This window comes from Chelonoidis abingdonii, chromosome 19, assembly GCF_003597395.2.
Source record: "Chelonoidis abingdonii isolate Lonesome George chromosome 19, CheloAbing_2.0, whole genome shotgun sequence".
Lineage (NCBI taxonomy): Eukaryota > Metazoa > Chordata > Testudines > Testudinidae > Chelonoidis > Chelonoidis abingdonii.
Window position 1 is genome coordinate 6,718,529 of NC_133787.1, and position 22,886 is coordinate 6,741,414.

A 22,886-nucleotide genomic window follows, 5' to 3' on the forward strand; every position below is an offset into this window, starting at 1 on the left:
GCCTCTGCAGATTTGCCGTGGGTGGAACTGCAGGGCAATGAACAATAGTTACCACTGAAAAACCCATCATTTGCATTCATGAAACGGATGTGGCTAAAGACCTACCCCACATAAGGGGACGAAACCCTGTCTTGGTGCAACCACAATGCAGTTCGATAGCTGCCTTTTCTTTTGGAAGTTCAGTCTTGAAAATGGCTGATGCCATGTATTAGTTAATAATGAATGGATGCAGGTATTAATCAGCAGAACATTTTGCAGGTGTTCACGTGGTTGCTGTGCTGTTTCTTCTGGTTGTATCCTTATGGAAATCCATGAGTTGTGGTCTGCACAGGTTATATCTCATGCACTTGCAGTAGTCATAAAAATCAATGTGTTATGGAGAGACTTTCAAAGGCACTCCTGTTGGTTTTTTTTTAAGTCTCTCCATTTCTGGGAGCCCAACTGTCCCTTTGGGTTATTTTTTCTGGGGGGTTATCTAAAATTATTATTTAATTATCTAAAAGCACAATCTACTTGAACCACTAGAAGTGATGGCTTTTTTTTTAATTACACAATTCCTTTTTAAATGTACAGTAAAGTCTCACAGACACAAGGGGACAAATCCATTCCTGGTGTAAGTAGGTACAACTCCATTTAAATCAGTGCAATCGCACACACTCAATCCCTGGGCTAAACTTGCTGTAAAAGATTTAGTTAATAAACCAATTCATATTGTTGTTGTTTGGCTCTTAAGCTTCCCTGGATTCCATCCACTTAATTCCCTCCCAACAGAGAAGCCTGCTTTGTGCTTAGAAAGATTAAACAATCATGTCACTTTCATTCATGAAAGTATGAGAAATCACTCTTGAGCGTTAACAGCATTATTGTACATCTTCCAGGGTAGGGAGCATGGCTCTTCAGAGGCTTTTCCTTCCTCGTTCAGCACTATTGGCATCTTCAGTAGAGGACAGCGCTTCCCACAACAAGATGGCAACATTTGCCGTACTTGGGTGGCTCCAGGGCTTGGCTCTTGGTCACTGTTTAAACACAGTGCTGGTAAATAGCAACTAAAAATTGCTACAATCTGATGGCTGGTGAGTTTGTTAAATGAATTTCTAGTCTCGACTGTCCACTGTCCACAGCACAACCCATTTGTCCACTGTCCACTGTCCACTGAACCACTGTCCACAGCACAACCCATTTCCTGGCTACAATTGCAGCACATAGATCAAGCGTAGATGGGTTAGCAGAACTCTCCGTTTACCCACAGAATTCATCTCTCCAGATCAGAGTTGAGACATGTTGGTGGAGCAGGAAATGAGGAAATCTTGCACTGCTACCTGTTCTGTTCATAACTAGTGGACTTTGATCTCCAAGGACATCTTTTACTAAGAGCTAATTTGTTGTTTCATGGAGACTTGCATTTAATGGACATGTGAAATGCTGGTCACCCCTCTGTTAATTCCCACTAGCTCTTCCCCTAACGCTGACGAGGTTTGACTTTTGCATAGATGTCATTGTCATCTCTCTGTTTTGGCCGTATCTTCACTTCCGTGTAAACAACCTCTTCCTCCGCTTTTGCATCCCTTTTGTGGAAGTTCAAGTCAACGTAAGTCACCTCATCAGCTGGTGGAGGAGAAGACTGCAAAGCAAGAGGAAAATGAGTGAGTGCTTTGCAAGGTCTAAAGTACATGGTTAGTGATGCCCATATCATACTATTGTAATGCTAGACCATCTTCCACTGAGACAGGCACTGTAAAAGTGTGCTGACTTTTTAGGAAGCTGTATTCTGAGTATGAAACACCTCTAAAATTAATGGAACAAATGCTGCATTCTCAAGTGTTTTGAGGTTTCTGGAGCTGCATAAGATTCCCTCTTGCCTTGAACCTCCCAGTCCCCCTGCCTAGAACCTATGCTGCATTCTCTATTATCGCTGAAGATCCTGTGCAATCACTAATTTATGTCCTCTTTATCTTTGCTCTAAGGATAATTAATTCTTGATTCCCCTCTAACTTTTTGAATTCCGTACCACCCCTGATCCTATGCAGGACTAGTGCTGCATTTTCTGTTACTCTGAAGTTCTTGGAGCTGCAGTCTGGAAAAAGAGAACTGATTTCTTTATTACCTTGTGTTCCTGAAGTTGATGCTCAACACCCAGTTCCCCTATGCTCAAGAGAAAAATTAAATGAGGCTCTTATGATAAGCTCTCCAACTCACCATCTCCATCTGATTCATCTCTGCCTCTGACCTGCTTTGAAGTGGTTCTGGAAAAAAAATGAAGTTGTGGCTGAGCTGGTTATTCTCTGACATTTGGGTCACTTAAATGAAGGACTTAGTTGTCAGTCTAGTTCAGTGGTCCCCAACCTTTTCGTCTGGCAGGTGCCAGATGAAGGACTGTGGTGGCGGCCGAGCATCCGCCGAAATGCTGCTGAATTTTGGCGGAGATGCCTCTCGATGACGTCGCTTGTCAGTGGCAAGTGGCGTCATCAAGAGGTGTCGCCGCCGAATTTCGGCAGCATTTCGGCAGATGCTCGACCGCCAGCCAGGGAACAGGTGCTTTTAGATGCCCCCACGGGCGCCATGGCGCCTGCGGGCACCATGTTGGGGACCACTAGTCTAGTTAGTTCATAGTGGAGCAGTATCTACATCCCACACATTCCCACCCAAGCAATTGCCAACAATTGGCAGCTTTGTTGGCAATCCAGCCAAAGGTGGAATAGACGTGGAGACTGAATCCACCTTTCACACCTTGAGGTGCTTCCTCAGGTCAGGGAGGAGACATGGAATAGTCCTACCATTGCCCAGGCAGTATCTGTGTTTAGGTATGAGACGTCACTAACTAGGGCTGCCAGTTCACCACCACTGCTGTACGTTCAATGGCAAAAATTCCCCAAATTACTCTTTATTCAGCTAAAGGAAGGACACAAAGAAGAATCTATCGGCATCCTATGAGCTCCCCTCATACAGAAATTGCTTACATTTATTGTCCAAGTAAATCTTACCTTTGGAGCACTGTCTGCATCTCCACAAAAGGATACCGAGCACCAGCAAGAAAAGAAGTGTCCCAGCCACAGCCCCAGAAACAATGTAAGAGCTCATCAGCTTTTGGGCATGTGCTGTTGAAAGAAACATTAATTAATTCACTGCTGTCCTACTAGACAGGGGCTACCGAGGCAGGGCAAGTTGAGTTATTGCATCCCTATCACCACTAGTTCTAGGGAAAGACAACATAGCTTGGGTCGTGCATTACCACCTGTACAGGAGTCCTGCTGGATAGGGGCAGGGGAAAATGCTGTGAGTGAAGTCACTAGACCACCACCACCACCCGAGGAGTCCTGTGGCAGAACAGCTGATGGAGAAAAGGCAAACTGGGTCACTGCTCCACCACTACTGGAAGAATAACTGACACCAAGCTGGTGGATTCATTTGTCAGAAGATGGTATTTGCAATGGGCTAATCAGTTAGGATCAAGTAAGGACTAGCTTACACCCTCACCCAAAATCAAACTGGAACCTGTGCTGAGGTTTAACAAGATTTCCCTCATTTTTTTAAAAAAAGAAAAAGGACAGTATTCTACAGTTATGGTCCCAAACACTGCAGCTTACAATAGTGGTGCTGCCATGAGTGGGTTGTTAGGGCTGTCATCTAGACATGACTTGTTTTTGTCCAAGACTGAAAGCAGAATCAGCAATTTACCGAGAGGCATTTCCATCCCGCTCAAAATTGGGAAATACTGGAAATCTCCTTACAAGAGAGCCTGTCATGGTGAAACTGACTGTTCAATATGGGTGAGAAGAGCTTCTGAACCTGGAGCTGCTTCTCCAAACCACTGAACCCTTTGTGAGTCACCCATCGCCAAGCAGCTCAGAGAATTCTGGTGGGCAGCAATGCTGTGCTGCTGAGCGAGGGACATCAGGAAAAGGGGAGAGGGTTGCAAATACTTTGATCCAAAAAAAAAAAAGACGTGCAGGATCTGGAAAACCACCTGGAATCACTAACTTCTCACTGCAAATTTCTCCATAACATTCTCTTCTTCTTCTGTTTGCCAGCAACTCCTGTCCCATCAGTATCACCCCCTGTAAAGTATTAACATCTGCTCTTCTTTTCCTAGTCCTTATTCTTCCCTAGGAAATACAGTGAAGATCTGAGAGGACAATGCTGCTATTTACCATGGATGGTCACTCTGGTTCCATTTCCACCACCATTTTTACCAAAGTCACATCTGTAGAGCCCGGAGTCATTTCTATTGATTTTGATCAAGGTGAGAGAGGCCAGGCCTTTTGAGGAATCTAGAGCTGTTGTGACAATGCCTGTTCTGTTCTTCAGCTCTTTCTTGTGTCCATCAGCCCCTGTCTTATACCATGTAACACTGGATGTGGTGCTTGGGTCTTTCACCACCTTGAATCTACACTCTATAGTGAGCTTGTCTCCTTCCGATCCGTTCATTACGACAGGCGTCTGATTCACCAGCAGGTCAACAGCTGCAGGGAGAGAAGCACAAGTGACTGTACCTTGGTGCAGGAACATTTCAGTTGACTGGTATGTATATAGACATATATTTTAAATGGTCATGGATAAAGATGCTGAACAAGCTCTCCAATGGGAGGAAGCAAGATTGCTTCTGTGGGTGGAGGGTGTTTCTGCAGGGCTCTGCCAGTAATTTTTTCTCATTTGTTTGCTTTTGGTTCCTCTTTACTCAAAAAGCATGTTGAGATTCTTGGCTGCCTTGTGTTTCGGTCTGGCTAGAATTACAGGTCTTTCATAGAAAAGAGGTTCTTTTTTTCACACTCAGAGGCCCGGGAGGAGTTCTTGCTACAAGCCTCGTACCTGGGATGGGGGTAATTTTAAGAATCTCTCCATGACAGCCTCATTCAGGGTTTCTTCCTATCCCAGCTGTGAAGTTCCAGAACCAGAGCCTTTGCTGGTGTAAATCAGCATCACTCCCTTGGTATCAGCTGAGGATTTGGCTCATGGATCTGATGTGAAGGACACTATTTGCAAGCAGGACTTACCAGTGTAGGACATTCACTGAAATGTTCTCGAATGCTCTGGTCCTGCTATTTCAACCCAATTTACTCACCATCATCCGAAACAAACTGCACTGCCCTGGAAATTCTTCCTTTTCTGGTTGTGAATCTAAGTTTTGTTTTGATTTTTTGGGCAGAGGGAAGCTGGTCCTCTCAGCTACTGACTCACGTGATCAAAAGAAATCCTGACCCCTTGCTTCCTACAGCATCAAGAGATCAGAACGAAGGGGAAGCTCTGCCAATGTCCCTCTGGCCTCATCCCTTCTTGTTCATGCTCTTTACTTAAAAAAAAAAAAAAATTAGACCTCATGTTTAAACGTGGAGTTCTGATATCCATGGAAAAACACTACCTTCCTGCAAGCAAAAAAGGATTGTATTCAGCATTGTAATACATTCTTCCTCTTAAGACAGCCCAGGTGGTATGTACACATAGCTCATAATGCCCCATTATGGATCCACATAGAACAGAAACCCCCGCACTACTGTGGTACATAAGGTCCATATATCACAGATATTCACAGGAATGATCACTGGCAATTGACGCTACCCAAAGAATCTAGCAGCCAGACTAAAATGTCGTCCACTGACATATGACGAGTCGATACTCTTGGGCAATCCAGCCCTGCTAGTTGGAGTCAAATCAATGATGGGGAAGCAGGGGATAGAGAAAAGTCCTCTATTCCCATCCCAAGTTCCTCCCCACCCCCCATGATCATTTTAAGACCTTTAAGGAGCTGCAGGGTTGGCAATTCCTCCAGATGAGACATTGGTTAGTCAATAGCAACCCAATGAAGCAGAAGCCCTGGTATCTGCAGACCTATAAGAATAGTAGGGCAGCATGCCAAGCCCATGACATCCATAGAGCCTTAGTTAATGAAGGCCAGTGGCAAATATTCAGAAATGCTTCAACACAGCTGGAGTCAGGAATTCCTCCACCAACACAACAATGACAAAATTACTGTGTAGCTTATGGGTCTGTTCAACAGTGGCAGGTGAGAAGCCAGAAAAATTAATATTCTAGTAACACAAGAATTCTGAATAGACAGTAATAGAATAAGCTGGTTTCTCATGGTCACTATTAAAATGTCAGTCCTTACCCATACGGTGGGTGAGGTCACATCTTTTATTGGGACAACTTGAGAGAGACGAGGTTTCGAGCTTACTCAGAGCTCGTCTTCAGCTTTGGGAAACTTAGCCTTTGTCTACGTTACCACTTTTGCTGGTGAAACGTCTGTCGGTCGGGGGGCAGAGGTTTCACACCTGTGACTGACTACAGTTTTACTGGCAGAAGTGTTGGTGTGGACAGCACTATGTCCACGGGAGAGCTTCTCCTGCCGACAGAGCTAACACCGCTCATTGGCATAGGACAAGGAGTGCCTGCTCTGGTATAGAGCGGTGCCTCCAGGCCTTTCTCCCTGGAGACTCTTTGCCTTATCAGTTCTTATTGCCCCAACTCAGTCACGCCTTCAAGTTCAGTCCCCTTCTGGGTAACAAAGTCCAGCAAATGGCCCTCTGAAGGGTTTTCAGCCCTTTAAATTCCAGCCCTATGCTTGGGCTCTAAATAAACTTCTCCCCTTCTAAGGGTTTTGGCCACTCTGACCCAGGCCCACCCACTACTCCGGGTCCCAAGCCAAGGACTCTATAAATAGCAGCCACATGCTGCTTCCTGTCATAATTGTTGCTGCTGCTGTTGTTCCCTGGGCTGCTTCTCATGTAGTCCCTTCCTCTTCACCCTTATCTCAGGGCTGAAATTCTTAACTCCTCTTTTTCCTTACCAAATGCCAATGCCACCAGAACCCCCCTTCTGGTTCTCCCTTGAGCTTCATCAAGGAGCACCCTTCCTTACTCCTCTGGTCCCTGCCAGAACTGACCTGCTCAGGCCCAGCAGTTCCTTTTAACTGAGCCTGCTGTGCTCTGATTGGCTGCTTCCCTGCAGCCTTTCTAGGCAGCTTGGAGGACCCACCTCCACTGCTCCTTTTATGGGGCTTGGTACACACACTCACCCACCTTGTCTTTCTAATATCCAGGGACCCACATGGCTACATCAACACTCCATAATTTACACACAGCCTATCTCTGAGGTAACACTGCGTCCCCCTGTCCTAGACTAGGAAGTAGCTGTGGGGTTTCAGTTACCACGTGGGAAGTGTGAGTCAGTGGCGACCACAATGTATTATCCTGACAATGCAGATCAGAGAAGATAATGCTGCTGTTTACCATGGATCGTCACTCTCGTTCCATTCCCACGGCCATTTTTACCCAAGTCACATCTGTAGAACCCAGAATCATTCATGCTGGCTTTAGTCAAGCTCAGAGAAGCCAGGCCCGCTGAGAAATCTAGAGTTGTTGTGACTGAGCCTGCTTTGTTTTTCAGCTCCTTCTCGTGTCCATCAGTCCCGTTTTTATACCATTTAACAGAGTACTTAGCGTTGGGTTTCTCCAGGGCCCTGAATCTACATGCTATGGTCAGCAGTTTCCCTTCCTCTTCATTGACAAAGGCAGGGCTCTGAGTCACCAGCAGGTCAACAGCTGCAGAGAGAGAGAAATACAGGTGACTTCACCTTGCTGCAGAAACATGTCAGTCAGCTGAAGTATTTAAAGAAACAGTTTTTCTCTCCAGCTTTTCAGGCCCCTTTTTAAAGCTCGGCTATTAAAATATCCCCTGTGGGTGTTAAGAAGTTAACTGATCCTTTCTGGCTTGTAGCCATAGCAAGATTTCTGTTTCCCAGAAACCATTCTGGCTATTGACTAAAAGCAGGAAAATTACAGCTTCCTAAACATCATTTTCAGACATCTCTTTGTATGAAGCCTTTTGATACAAAGTCATAGGCAGGACCCCACAGAAGATGAGGTGCAAAGTGCCATAGCAGGCTCTGTATGTGCTGTAGAATTCGTCTGGCCATCTGCTGGGATGATAACTCCTCTTCTGAGTAGCACAATGAGTGAATCTGATCTCTTTGCTGTCTTGTGTTCTAATTTCACTGGAGACTTCATTTCTTCCCGAGGGAGAGTATATCTGAATTTTGAGAGTCATACATGATTTGAAGAGAACAACAGGAATTTATCTTTTTAGTACCACAAAAGAAGAACCACAACGAACCCTTCTGAGTACGTGCCACTCCCAGCTACAATCACTATAAGGGGAAATGAGGCTATCATTAATGTGGTTTTGAAGCTCAATTTCACTTCACATGGGAGGAGAGGTTTAGAAAGGGAGGTGTTGCCAAACCCATCCCAAGAGATTAGCCAAGAGGGCTGAGTGTACTTGGAGAAAGGGAAGAAGGAAGAGGACTTAAGGTATGTTGACACAGCAAAGAAAAACCCACAGCTGGCCCATGCCAGCCGACTTGGGCTCTCAGGGCTGGGGCTGCGGGTGGTTTCATTGTTGTGTAGACTTCTGGGCTCGAGCTGTGGACCAGGCTCTAGGGCCTGCAGGGTGGGAGGGCAGTGAGGGGGAACTATAAGCCACAGAGACTGAAGGCAACCTCATAAAAGTTCAGATCAGTTTGGATAATACTCAGATAAGTATCCAGCTTGTAAAGGAATATGCCAAATCTTTCGAGCTTTGTCCATCACTCCTGAGCTCGCATCTCACGCACTCTCAAAAGGAGAAAAACCTACCATAATGTTAATGGTGTTATCTGTGGTTATGGGGACGCTCAGAGAAATTTGTGGATTCCTGCGTTAGATACTTAGATGTGAGTGAGAGGGAAACTTGAGGTCAATATAGTCACTAATGCGCATTAGAGCACAAGGGGGCAAATGGCGATGAGGAAATTAAAACTGGCTGAAGTTGGAAAGATGCTCGAGGACAGTTACTGAGCCTGGAGTGCGGGATGGGATTTGGGTCCTTGGATCTTTGAGGTTTGTGCACTCTGTCAGCTGCTCCAGTAGAACAGAGGAGACAAAGGAACTGTGCATTGAGAACCCAACTCCATTTCTCTTGTTTTGGAGTTACAAATTGTCCTCAGATTGATATGTTTGGAAACAAACTTGAATTTGCGTGTACAAACAAATCTTCTCATTTCTGTTCATGCATTAAACCTGCCCCATGCTGGCATTGCCAGCTGTGACTCAGAACTATCATAGGTGAATACTGGCATGCCAGGCGTCATAGCATTCACCAAGCACACCCTGATCTTGTGCTACATGCTGTACATACACGTAGAGAGCCAGTCCCTGCCCCAGGAGTTTAAAGTCTAAATAGACAAGACAGACAGAAGCTGGGAGAGGAAATATGATCTCCATTTTACAGATGGAGGCACAGGGTGACTAAATGACTTGCCTCAGGTCATACAGCCAGTCTGTGACAGTCAGAAATAAAATAAAAACCTCCTAATTCCTAGTCTCCTGCTCTAGCCACTACTATATAGTGCCTTTGCTGTACCCATCTGCAACATGGTGACTGCCCCGTGGGCTGGAGAGCCTGGGCTGAGCCAACTCCGATTACAGGCTAAGTCCCACTGGAAGGGAATCAGGTGCTTCCAGTACAAAAGAAGCAGGAAGTTGCTGAGAAGGGGGCAAGCCCAGGAAATTGTGGCCATGTGTGTGGACACTGTAGTGAGTGAGACAACTCCTGCAGGGTTCTGAGCCAGCAGGAGAGAAGCTCAAGAAGCAGGAGAAAGTGGGGAAAACTCTCCAGGCAGGGAGGCCTGGGAGAGGCCATGGCCAAGCAGGGGAGAGACTGCCAAGCTCAGTGGGAAAGGCCTACGGAGGAGGACAAACACCAGGTAGGAAGTGTTGGGAAGCAGGAAGACAGTCCCTCAGAGAGGTAGGGCCATGTTGTTTTGGATTATCAGGAGCAAGACACTGCAATGGGGCCTGGAGGGCCAAATATGCCCCTGGGGACTTGATGTATTGGACTGCAGGAGGTGATGGTTTGAACTACCTTTAAACTGAGTGAGTTGTTAAAGGGCCCTAAAGGGGGGGAAATGGGCAAGGTGCTGAAAATTGGCCTCTGGCCACAAGCTGGTGCTGGAGAACTGCCCATGTTACACTCTCCTGTTCATAATCTCAGGGTGTCAACTGCGCATCTTCCACTTGCACCAAAAATCATCAGAACAATACACGCAGTATATATCACCGCTCCACTTTCTCAGCAGCACGTGCTCACCCCATTGCCAATAGGAGAATGGTGAGCTCAGACGCAGCAGTTGGCATTAGAAATGTTGGGTCTATCATGACCGGGATGCAGGGTTTTCAGATGAGTTTCCACTGTGCTTTTCCTTTTCACTTGGCAGATGGGAAGGATCCTGTAGAGCTGGAACCCACTCGGTGGACAGCCATCGAGAGTTAACGCAGAACCTCTCTGTACATATTGCCATGCCTGCATATTGCAGCTCCCCCCTAGGCACAGAATCCTAGAGCCACAGAGTTAGAAGGGGCCGCAAGGGTCAGCTGGTCTCCCCCCTGCCAAGATACAGAATTTGTTGTGTCTAAACCAGGGGGGTCTCAAACTTCATTGCACCGCGACCTCCTGCTGACAACAAAAGTTACTACACTATCCCAGGAGGTGGGAACGAAGCCTGAGCCTGCCAGAGCCCCACTGGCCTGGGCGGGGAGTGGGGAGCAAAGCCTGAGCCCCCCTGCTTTAGGCAGTGGAGGCCAAAGTAGAAGCCCAAGGGCTTCAGCCCCAAGCAGTGCCTGTAACCTGAGCCCCAGTGCCCAGGGCTGAAACCCTCAGATTTTGGCCCCGGATGGAAGGGCTCAGGCTTTGGCTTTGGCCCCAGGCCCCAGCAAATCTAAGCCAGCCCTAGTGACCCCATTAAAATGGGGTTGCGACCCACTTTGGGGTCCCATCCCACAGTTTGAGAACCACTAAACCATCCAAGACAGTTGTTCTCCAGCCTCCTTATGGAAACCTCCAGTGAATGAGCTTCCACAACCTCCCGAGGCATCTGTTCCACAGTTAGGAAGTTTTTCCTGAAATTTAATCTAAATCTGCTGTGCTGTAGTTTGAACCCATTGCCTCTTGTCCTGCCCCCTGTGGCAAGAGAGAACAACTTTTTCTCCATCTTCTTTATGGCAGCCTTTCAAGGACTCGAAGAGCACTATCATGTCCCCCGCCTTAATATTCTCTTTTCCAAACTACACATACCCAGCATTGCCCATATGGCTGCATTTCTTCCCTTTGGTCATCTTTGTCGCTCACCTCTGGATCCTTTCCAGCTTTTGTACATACTTCCCATACAAGGATGTGTTCTGTGCATGGATGAAGATGTTCTCACAGAATAAGAAGCAACTCTTTAGCTATAACATCGGTTTAGCTCCAGGTGCAGATGGACATTCGGTGCTGCTTCTTATCCCATCCAGTGCAGTTGTGAGTTAGGTTCATCACCCTCCTTAATGTTCTTATGACAGGCCTGAGTCCTGGGAGGTTCTGAACCCTCCTCTCCAGGGGCATTTCGGGGGACTCTTCAAAAGTGCCTATGTGACTTAGGAGCCTAAGTCCTCTTGGCAAAAGTGACTGATTTCAATGGGAGTTAGGTGCTGAGATGTCTTTGAAAATCCCAATTACAACTTTTGGTGCCGAAATGGCTTTAAAAATCTGCCCCTGAGAGCCTAAGTCCCCTCTGAAACTTGGAAGCTCCTAAATCACTTGGGTGCTTTGAACTATGTTACCTTCAGTTTCTCACAGGCTGGAGCCCACGTTTTTATGGGTTCTATACTGTACACACCTGAGAATTCAGACTCGCTTTTGCCAGCAACAGTCATTCATTCTCTGTCATAAGGCTGCCATTCGCTGTCTCTCACAGCATGAAGATCAGATAGGAAAATTCTGGTACTTACGAGTGATGGTCACTTGGGTTCCGGCTCCTGACGCAGACCAGTTCCTAGCTGTGCTCCCCACCTCACACATGTAGGTTCCTGTATCGGTTACATTCACGTTCTTCAGAGTGAATGAAGCAAAACCCTTTTCCAAATCCAGGGCTGCTGAGCCCCCACCTCTTTCGCTCATCAGCTCCTTTTTCGTTCTCCCAGTTCCGTTATGTTTATACCATTTCACATACAAGGTCCGGTGGTTTTTCAATACCGTGAATCTACACTCCATGGTGAGACTTGACCCTTCTGACTCCTGAATACTGGCTGGGGTCTGATTCACTATCAGCTTGGGAATTTCTGCAGGAGAGAAACAGAGACGATTGCACCTTGATGCAGGAGAATTTCAGTGGCAATGGCTGGTGACTGGGGATGTATTAAAAGAAATGTCTCCCCCTCCAGTATTTTGTGTTCTTTTCCCAGCCTGGCCATTTAACATCCCCTGCTTATCAGAGGTTAAAGCGATGCTTTCACTTAGTTCCACTCATAGCTTTATGGATGCCTGGCAAGACCAGCAAGCCACCCCCAACCCCGAATGGTCAGTCTGGAGAAGTTCACTCCTTAAGTGAACCGAATCTGACATAAGAAGCAGCCCCAGGTTTTACCATCCACAAATCAGACGTGAATTCATGTCTAACTACCCTCTTATCTCTCACAAATTCCAGATTCCAGGCACGCAGGCAGGCTTTGAACGTACCAATAGGTGTGCATGCAACAGGGGCAAGCAAACTTTTAGAGACTAATTTAAGGCCACGTGAAACATTTGGCTGTAAATAATCTAAAATTGAAACATTGTTCCTCCTTAATACCATCGTACACAGTTCTATCTTGCAAAGAGTTTAGCGCTTCTGGGCAGGTGTGGAGCACCCTCAGCTCCCACTGAAGGTGGAACTGAAGACTCTCAACACCTTCCAGGAGATGTGTGCTCTTGTTCTCACTCGCTCGCCCTCATTTCCCCAAGAAGATCAGGTAGGAAATTCTGGCACTTACTGATGGTCACTTGGGTTCCTGTTCCTTTCCCAGAGAGGTTCCTTGCTGTGATCCCCACCTCACACACGTAGGTTCCTGTATTAGATGAATTCACATTCTTCAAAGTGAGAGAGGCAAACCCATTGTCCAAATGCACGGTTGTGATCACATCGCTCTCATTCACTAGCTCTTGCTTTAGTCCCTTAGTTCCATAGTTATACCATCGCACATACATGGTGTGATGGTTATTGACTGTCTTGAATGTACAATTCATGGTAAGTTCTGAGCCTTCCAAATCACTGATGCTGGTTGGGGTTTGATTCACCATCAAGTCGGTAATTTCTGCAGAAAGAGAAACACAGATGATGGCACCTTCATTGAGAAACAGTTCAATGGGCCAGCAGACAAGGGCAGATGTACAAAATGAGTCTCTCCAGTTGTGCTGTTTAGTTTCCCCTCCTTGTTCAGAGTTTAAACTGATGTTCTTTCATTTGGCCCCATATACAGCTGTGCTGTACATGTCAAGACTTTTCTGCTCTGTTTAGTGAGCAGGTAACCCCAGAAGCTTCGGTCTAGACAAACCCCCTCCAACAATGTGACTTCTTACCCGAACCTTGCGTACGCCTGACGCGCCTGCCAAATTCCTTACATTCAAAACCTTCTTGAGACCTATTTCCCTCCACCAGCCTAACGCAGGGCAAGAGAGCGGGTGGCAATTCTCCTTTGTTATATAAAAATGGGATTAATTGGTAACTGGCCTCTGGGACTCTGGAATCCCTCGGGTCCCTGGCCCTGGTGCAGTCCTTATCCGTCTTGGTTTGGAATGAAGCCAGTTCTGAAATAACGAAATGTCTCACAAACTGCAACTGCCAGCTCTAGTGTACAGGGCCTAGCGCAGTGGGCCTGACATGTTGGTTGCGGCCTCTGAGCACCATTGCAAAGCAAACACTCAATAATAACCTATTACTGAGCAAACAACTTCATCCTGACTCTGCTCAACCCGTTGTGGGTTTGGGCTGGACTCTTCGGGGGCTAAACTTGAGGGATACCCACGTTATGTTGCTTCTGTAGGCCAAGCACATTGCATGCACCAGGGACTCTTTGCATCACCCTGTCCCCACAAGGTCCTTGGGTGCCACCCTCTATTTCAGGGACTCCCTAGCCCCCACTCTTGTGCCAGGAGCTCTGTGTGTCCCCCATTTCTCCCCCCCATGCTACAGTCCCCAATTCTGCCCCAAGCCAGGAGCCCTCTGTACCCTAGTTCTCTCCCTTTCCACCATTCCAGGGCCCCCCATTCTCCCTGCATGCTTGGGGCTTTGGCTGTACCCTCATTCCGGCATTATCCCCAGACCAGATCCCCCATCCTCCCTATGCCAGGGGCTCTGTGTGCCTTCCCCTCCTCCCTTCCCCACTGGTATTATTTCTCCTCTTTCTGGCCAGGACATCCAGAGTGTCAGCATGTTACTCTCTACCGGGGGAATGAGCAGAGATGAGAGAGGAATGTTTTTCTACTGGAAAGTGTTAACTAGTGCCACAAACTGTTTCTTTGATCTAGACAGTTACAGAGGTGCTTTGCTCCGAGCTGTTACTCTGCTAAACAGGGAGCAGGCACTCCATGTGTCCCCCACTTTTCCCCTTTGGGTTTTCTGATGTCCCCAATATCAACAGAGTTCTGCCCGGTGATGCCCTCAATACTCCCTGAAATTTTGGAATTGATGGGCTGCGGTGTTCTAAATTATTGTGTCACAGGCAAAGAGAAATGCCATCATGTTGAGTGCACTGTAGCTGTGTCAGTCTCAGGATATTAGAGAGACAAGGTGGGTGAGGTAATAGCTATTATTGGACCAATTTCTGTTGGTGAGAGAGATGAGCTTTTGAGCTCCATAGAGCACTTCCTCGGGTCTGGGAGACATACTCCCAGCACCACAGCAAACTGCAATGCTTAAACTCCCGCATAGATTTCCATCACAACTTCAACACCCACCAGCCAGCCAGCTGGCCATTAAACTCTCTGGGGGAACACTCCCACACCAGCATCAACTTCCTGGAGACCACCGTCAGCTTCAACAATGGAACCCCACAGACAACCCTAGACAAGAAACCCACAGATCACCGCACTTACCTTCATAAACCCAGTAACCATCCCAAATAACCAAGAAATCTGTGATCTACAGCCAGGCATTCAGATACCGTAGAATACGCTCCTAGGAGGCAGACTGGGATACACACCTCAATGCACTCAAAACTGCCTGCACCAAACAAGGACATTCTACAAGAGAAGTAGATTACATCATGGAGTGGGCTGTCCAAATACCCTAAGAAAACATGCTTGAATACAGAAACAAAACCTTCTCTGACTGCACATCAATTGCTACCTACCACACTACACTGGAACCCCTACGGGGTATCATCAAACCATTCTGACTCATACTCGATGGGGACCACATCCTGAAATAAGTCTTTCCTGACTTCCACTTCTGACTTTCAGTCAACCCCCCAGCCTCTCCAAGGGCATCATCAGAAGCAAGCTCCCCACAGACCAGGACACACCAACTCAAAGCAGCACCAGATCATGACAGAACAACAGATGCAAAATCTGCGACATATCTCCACTGCTACAATGATCAACACTCCCTCACAACACACCTTTCAAGATCCACAGATCCTACACAAGCCTATCACGACCTGTGGGATACCTCATCCAGCACACTAAATATCCCAGTAACAATGGTATGGGTGAAACCAGACAATAACTATGCTCTTGAATGAACTCACACAGGAGAATGATAAAAGACAAAACCACCCTGTCTCCTGTGGGGACCACGTCTCACAGGTCAGATACAGAGTGGTCCTCATCCTCAAAGGAAGCCTGCACAATACTTTCAAAAGATGAGCCTGGGAGCTTAAATTCATAACTCTGCTAGACACTAAAAATCCTGGGCTGAACAGAGACACTGGATTTATGGCTTATGACAACAATCTGTAACCCCTTAACCCCCTCTTTTTGTCCTATGACTGCAGAAGTGTTACTGGGCCACCCTGCCTTGAATGATCCCTTGAAATATGTGTTAACTGCTTATGCTAAACCAGCTGTTGTACCTTGTATTTACCGGTGACACTGTGAGTAAGGGCACATCACTACTTAAAACACTGCATCGGCCCAGCTGCACCATTGTCTACCCAGGCAGTTCGGTCGGTGCAATGAACTAGGTCGCTCAGAGGTGTGGATTGTTCACACCTGGGAGCAACGTAGTTATGGTGACATAGGTCTGTAGTGTAGATCAGATCTAAGTTTCCAAGAGCTGAAGAAGAGCTCTGTGTAAGCTTGAAAGCTTGTCTCTCTCTCTCTCCCTCTCACCGACATAAGTTGGTCCAATGGAAGATATTCCCTCACCTGTCTTGTCTCTCAAGTTGCGTGCAAGGGATCACAGGCTTAGCCAATTAGAAACCTCCCCTCACACCCCATCTCAAAACAGTTTTTGAATACCTGGGCCTTGACCCTGCATTCCTTGTGCAGCCAAACCCCTCACAGAAATCAGTGGAATGCAGGATCAGGACCATTGCACGCACCACAGAATGTCCCCCAGTTCTGCCCACAGCTCTGCCCTTTATGCTTTGTGCTGCTCCAGCTCCCCCAGCACCACCTGCCCCAGCTTCCTGGAACCAGGCCAGTGTCCTGAGCTCCCCTGAAGGGTTTGTAGAACAGAGAAGGAAATGCTGGTATTTACCTTCGATGGTCACTTGGGTTCCAGTCCCAGGATATATCACATCTTTGCTCCCAACCCCACACACGTAGGTTCCAGAATCAGACACGTCGGTTTTCTTCACAGTGAGGGAAAGAGACCTCTTTTCTTTATCTGCTGATATGATTCGATCTGTTTCATTGGACACCTTTGCTGTTACATTGTTTCTGGTTTTATTCCATGTAACATACCACTTGATTGAATTATTGCTTGTGCTGAATGTACAATCGATGGTGAACTCTGACCCTTCCATTGCATGGATAGAAGGGGGTGTCTGATTCACCATGACAGCAGCAGTATTTTCTGCAGCTCCTGAAACACAAAGTTCAGTGTCACTTTATGAAATTCTTGCAACAGGAGGAAGAATTAAATCAAACAAAATTGTTTGCAAATGATCCACTGCAGAATGTTTCCATTTCTCTAAACGGAAGCCAAGTGCATGAGCATTAACTCCCTGCTGAAGGTCACGGCATGAAGTTCAGAGCAGTGAGTGGGGAGGGCTCAGAATGGGCAGTTTGCACAGGCCCTGCTGGCACTGTTACCTGGCCTCCCCACTGGCTCCAGCCTGCCATACGGGCTCCATGGGGCCTCTCCCTAAGTGCCAGCCAGAGAGCACTGGCTGGCTCCTAGGGATCTAGAGAGAAGCCCAGATGCAGGGAATTGGGCCTGCAGGCCCCACGGTGGAGTGTCTGCTCCAGGGAGACAAATCTCAACAACAATGGGCCAAACAAAGACTTAGGGGGAGAGTTCAAAGATGGGAGACACGAGACAAAAGGAAGTTGGAGGGGGGAGAAGATTGAGGGAAAGAGAGAGCTGGGAGTGGAAAAGAGAGGATGAGAGAGAGAGAAAGAGAGTGCGTGCAGAGCAGGGGAGAGGGATAGAAAGATGTAGGGGTCTAAGGAAAGGAGAAGTAAAATAGACAAAGAAAAGGAAATGAGGTGAGGTGAGGAAGAAAGTCTGAGAGGGAAGGAAAGGACAATTCACGTTATTATTTATTCCCATTGCACGTATAGTCCTCAACCACCAGTAGAGCCCCACTGTTGCAGGCCCGGTACGTATTGTACGAGACCTTCCCGCCCTGAGGAGCTCAGTGTCCAAACAAAGAGTGGGAGAAGAAAGACACAAAGGGGGAGTCGACATGGTCCCTATGCACCAGGGCGCCGCCAGCCTGTTCCTGGTGTGGGCGCTGTGCTGGACCAGACAGAAAATTGGGGGGCTGTGTCCCACCTTGCCACAAGGCCCCACCCCTCTCGATGGCCCTGCCTCCTGGTCAGGGCAGATCCAGAAATCAGTCAGTGCAGGGCACTGGCTGTTCGCAGCCAGTAAGAGCTGCCCAAGTGGGGGGGATCTGATTCTAGGGCCAGCAGAGTCCTTGGGGAGCAGTGACTGTGGGGTCATGGCCCAGGAGCTGGGCTGGAGCAGGTCAGTCTGATCTGTTGAGGGGAGCCCTGAACCCTCCACCTGCCCTGGGCAGGATGCCTTGGTGAGCGAGAACAACCAAAACCACACTGTTTTTGATCAAATATGAAATAGATTTATTAACTACAGAAAGGTAGATTTTCAGTGATTATAAGCAGCAATCAGAGATCAAAGTTGGGCCTCGTCTACACTAGCAACTTTCTGCACAATAAAGCAGCTTTGAGTGCTCTAACTCCCGAGGTGCACACACTGCCAAGCCCCTTAGTGCGCAGAAACTGCACAGTTGCAGCGCTGTAAAAAAAACCACCTCGACAAGAGGTGTACAGCTTTCTGCGCTGGGGCTACAGCGCTGCAGTGCCAGTGTAGACACCCTGGTCGATTACAGTGAAGGAGTGGCAGGACAGCAAGAATAGGGACCGAAAGAAGAACATGGCACACCAGAATGAATCCATGGAGCGGCTCTTAAACATTATGGAACACCAAGTGGTACTAGCCCTGCAAACCGAGCAGCTCCGCGCCCACCGTTCCCTGCAGCCACTGTCACAAAACACGTTCCCATGCGCCCTCCAGATACTGCCAACTCACTCTTATCAACCTCCTGGCTCTCGTCTGTACCTGCTGCTTTCCATTCCTGCCCCGTCACAGTCCAGCACAGTGGACTCCCACTGCACTCAACACCCATCCCTCTGACAGGGCAAAGTCATTAATTAGTTTGCCACTCCTACAACGGGTAGTGGATGTGTAACAGCCCTTAACCTGAGATAAGATTCCCCAAACTCTTCACCCAAACCCACACTGTTTTAGATAAAATATAAAATAGATTTATTAACTACAGAAAGACAGATTTTTAAGTGATTATAAGTAGCAAGCACAGAGATCAGAGTAGGTTACATAAGAAATAAAAAAATTAATCTGCAGTCTAAATTCTATAGAATAAGCAAGATTTGAATCAAGCAGTTTCTCACTCTACTAGATGTTACAGGCAGCTCACAGTTCTTAATACACAGGCTGAATTCCCTTTCAGCCGGGGACAAATCTCCCCAGTTCAAAGTCTTGGTCTTCCAAATGATCCTCCAGGTGTTGAGATGGGGGAGGAGAGAGGCCCAGGTGTGATGTCATCAACCCTCACTTCTACTTTCTCTCCAAGTACTAGAACGATGCTTACTGTGACGTGGGGGTTAGGCAGTTCCCACTGCGTATGTGCCTTCCCTGAGGAGTCTCTGGGAGGGCCACTGAGAGAGTGGATTCTCCTTAATAGGCCATCAGCACCACTCTGGCCCGTCTTAATTGCTCCTAACCTCACAACATATTTCAGTAATGCGCACATGGCAAAACTTGGTAACTTTAGATGCAATGATAGTGCCTACAATTCATCAGGATATTAATCTTCAACAGATCAAGATTTCTTAAGTGATACCTCACAAGGCATCCATTGTACAAAACATCGAATCACATCACTGTGGTGAAGATGGGCGTTCCACGGTGCTATTTTGAGGTACAGAGTGTCACAATATAGCTTGGGGGTTCAGCCACATAGGGCACTGTGCTCTATTTGCCTAAGCTGTGCTTCACTGACTACACTGGTATTTATAGCCGTGCTATCTGGGTGTGTAGCGTCTGTCCTCTCCACACTGCCACAAGGGTAGGTGTGGTCTAAGTGAGAGGAAGAACACCATGCCCAGAAATACCAGATTAACCATGATGATTGCATCTCCATGCAATGTACAAACCAGCTCTTTCTATAGCTAGAGCATTAATGTTTGCACACACGCTGTTTGAGACAGGACTGCCATGAGCAGAGGGCAGTGGCTTGGCCCATGCCAGGAGTGAGAAATGAAGGGAGAGAAGCACAGAAAGTCAAGGAATGGCCTATTTGTGAGGTTGTGATGATGATGATTTATGCGTCTTCTAGTGGCACCCAGAGGATTAGGGCCACATAGTGCCAGGCCCGGTACAAGCAAATAGAAGAGACAGTGTCTGCCAAATCTAAAATCAGTCTGGAAATTTCCCCCCTCAATTTCCTAGGCCTCAATTAGCCCAGATATTTAGGGAAATACAATCAATTGTAAAATGTTAAGCTCTTCATGGCAGAGTGGGACAGAAGCCATAGCAGTAAACTAGCACATCCACACAATAGAGACAAGTGCCATGCTTAGGAAGGAAAAATCAAATGCAGAACTGCAAAATGTGAAAAGGATCTGGGGGTTGCAGTGGATTACAAATGAAATATGAGTCAACGATGTGGCACAGTTGCAAGAAAAGGCTAATATCACTCTGGGGTGTATTAACAGGAGTCACGTGTGTCAGACACAGGAGCTAATTGTCCTGCTCTACTCAGCACTGGTGAGGCCTCAGCTGAAGTTCTGTGTTCATTTCTGGGCAGTGGGCACCACACTTTAGGACGGATGTGGACAAACTGGACAGAGTCCAGAGGAGAGCAACAAAAATGATAGAAGGTTTAGAAAACCTAACCCAGAAGCAAAGGCAGAAAAAACTGGGTATGTTTAGTCTTGAGAAAAGAAGACTGTTTTCAGGCCCCACCTCAGTCTTCAAATACTAAGAGCTGTTTTTAAAGAGAACTGAGATCAATTGCTCTCCACGGACACTGCAAGTAGAACAAGACCTAGTGGGCTTAATTCTCAGCAAGGGAGATTTAGGGTAGATATTAAGGAAAACTTTCTAACTATCAGGGTAGTTAAGCTCTGGAACAGGCTTCCAAGGGAGGTTGTGGAATCCCTGTGACGAGATTTTTAAGAACAGGTTAGACAAACACTTATCAAGGATGATCTAGGTTTACTTGGTCCTGACTCAGCGGAGGGAGCTGGACTTGATGAATTCTCAAGGTCCCTTCCAGCCCTATGCTTTTAGGATTCTCTACCAGTACCTTCCGATTCCTTTTCCCCAAGTGTAAGGTCTGTGAGCGGAAGGAGCAATGCAGCCAGGCCAGGCCACCCTAGTTTTCCATGAAGGGGAGTTTTGAAATGGGAGGAAATCTTATTGAATGCAGATTGCATACAAAGACATAAGTTCACAACCCAGTTTCCCTCAGAAAAGGGAAGTTCAGACACCACTTGTGTTTTGATACCAGATACTTCACAAGGCAGAAATAATCAGATAAGCTAAGCACTGTTTTGCAGTATAAAAATCACTCATTCCATAGTAATTAACCTTTGAATTGCTTTGTGTCGTAAACCAGAATTGTCAGCTAAAAAGACATTATGGGCTCTGCAATTTTCGATGATATTCAGATGTCTTTATAGTATTTATTGTATCAGTTAGATGGTTCCGGCACAACAAAACAATACCAAAAATCCAATTCCCACCTTTCCAGCTGCTTGGATTTACAGAGACACAGTCAACTTGAAACCTAGTCAATAGACAAGCAAATAAAGTTTAAGTATTTTTAGGCACTACGCATGCATCTGAGTCTCCCCTGCCTGTTTCTGTGGTTATAGTCAAATGAGCTTGTTTTTTCAAAAAAAAGTCTCTCCTGTTAGGGAGTGAAAGACCCATGGAAATTGCAAGGGTAACTGACTAAAGCCATGATCCTGAATTACGGCCACACAAGCAGACCTTTGTGCCTGTGCGGATCTGATTGATCTAAACAACTAAGCAAGGGCAACCATGACACTGACTGTACAAAAGTTGTTGTTAAATGCATCAAGAAAACCAACTTTCAAAAAAATATATACATATTTATCTTAAATCTCTTTCATTTATGTTGCTGGTACAGACTAAAGTAAGTTCAAAAGTTTTCAAAAAGATGTGTGTTTTTGTCCCCCTTTTTTAAGTTGATGGCCAACTAAATAGAATAAAAAGAAGTTGGGAACATTGGGGCAGCTCAGGCGTCTAATCCTGCGCTCTTTGAAATGGCAAAACCAAAAATCCAAAGAAAAAACCCCCCAAATCCAAGACAACCAGGAATCTGTACATCACTGGGTCACAACATTCACTCTGCCCGTTCCCATGTGTTTCGCGTCTCACCTGCTTACAGAGCTTCTGCGTGTACCATGGGAGAAAGGGTTTTGTTGTTGGGTTTCTTTCTTTCAGAAGCTTTTACTTTGCAAGCAATGGAGACTCCTGACTCTGACACCGCAATGAAAACACATTGTTCAAAGGGGAAACTCACCCATACGCAGACAAAGGAGGAAGAGCAAAGGCAGAAAGATGTTTGCCAGCTGGAGGCTCATGTTGGCTTGTAGGATGTAGTCTTTCCTTGACACCAACTCTGCAGCAGCCACTGTACAACAGCGACTTCTATGAGCCACTCCCTGAGTCTGGGGTTTCCTGTCTCTCTCCCTCTCTCTCTACCAGAATATTCACTTCCTGAGCCCGGGATGTCAGCGAATGCTTAAGTGCCTTCTCTCTCCTGCCCTTATTCTTGAGATTGCTCTGTCTCTCTGCTCCCTCCTTTTCTCACTGTTAGTTCCCCTTTCCACTCACAAGCTTCCTCTTGTACTGGTTCACTGCCATCGTGTATGATTTCATAGGTTAGCTCTGTGTGTCGCTAGGTTCTATATGCAGTTTCACGCTCAGTCACGTGCTTGCTGCCAAAGAGAGAGCCAAAAAATAGTCCAAGAGGACTTTATTTTCAGTGGTGGCTTTCATAGGTCAGTGTAATGTCTCCTAACACCCGCACCCAGAGATTCTAGGCACCCACTAACTGTGACGTCAGGAGTATCTGGAGTGACAAGTGGAGCACTGTCAAAGGGAGATGTTGCAAAACAAGTGTGGCTGTAGTAGTGAAGGCAGCTTTCTGAATGAGCCTGCTGCTTCTGGACACTTGGAAGGCCCGCACTGAAATCTGTGCTCCTATTGAAGTCATGGCAGGACATTCTGCAGGTGTTTAATTTTTGCAGAAGACAAAAAAGTGTCAGCTTTAGGAAGTGTGACAAAGTCAGGCTGGACAGCTGCAGGAAGGTCTGGGTAT

At 46.8% G+C, this 22,886-nt stretch overlaps 1 protein-coding gene across 2 annotated transcripts; it reads right to left on the reverse strand.

Annotated features, from left to right (window-relative positions):
- Nucleotides 1-528: 528 nt before the first annotated feature.
- Nucleotides 529-22,349, reverse strand: LOC116823880 (cell adhesion molecule CEACAM1-like). 2 transcript variants are annotated; one of them, XM_032778790.2, is made up of 9 exons: nucleotides 22,086-22,349; nucleotides 16,523-16,849; nucleotides 12,816-13,136; nucleotides 11,796-12,125; nucleotides 7,224-7,535; nucleotides 4,149-4,460; nucleotides 2,982-3,095; nucleotides 2,197-2,243; nucleotides 529-1,621 (listed from the first exon to the last, which is right to left on the reverse strand). In XM_032778790.2, exons 1-9 carry the CDS (start codon nucleotides 22,144-22,146, stop codon nucleotides 1,460-1,462), a joined length of 1,986 nt encoding a protein of 661 aa, XP_032634681.1. In that variant the 5' UTR covers nucleotides 22,147-22,349; the 3' UTR covers nucleotides 529-1,459. The 2 variants fall into 2 exon arrangements, with proteins under 2 accessions (XP_032634681.1, XP_032634682.1); XM_032778791.2 differs by lacking the exon at nucleotides 7,224-7,535.
- Nucleotides 22,350-22,886: the final 537 nt, after the last annotated feature.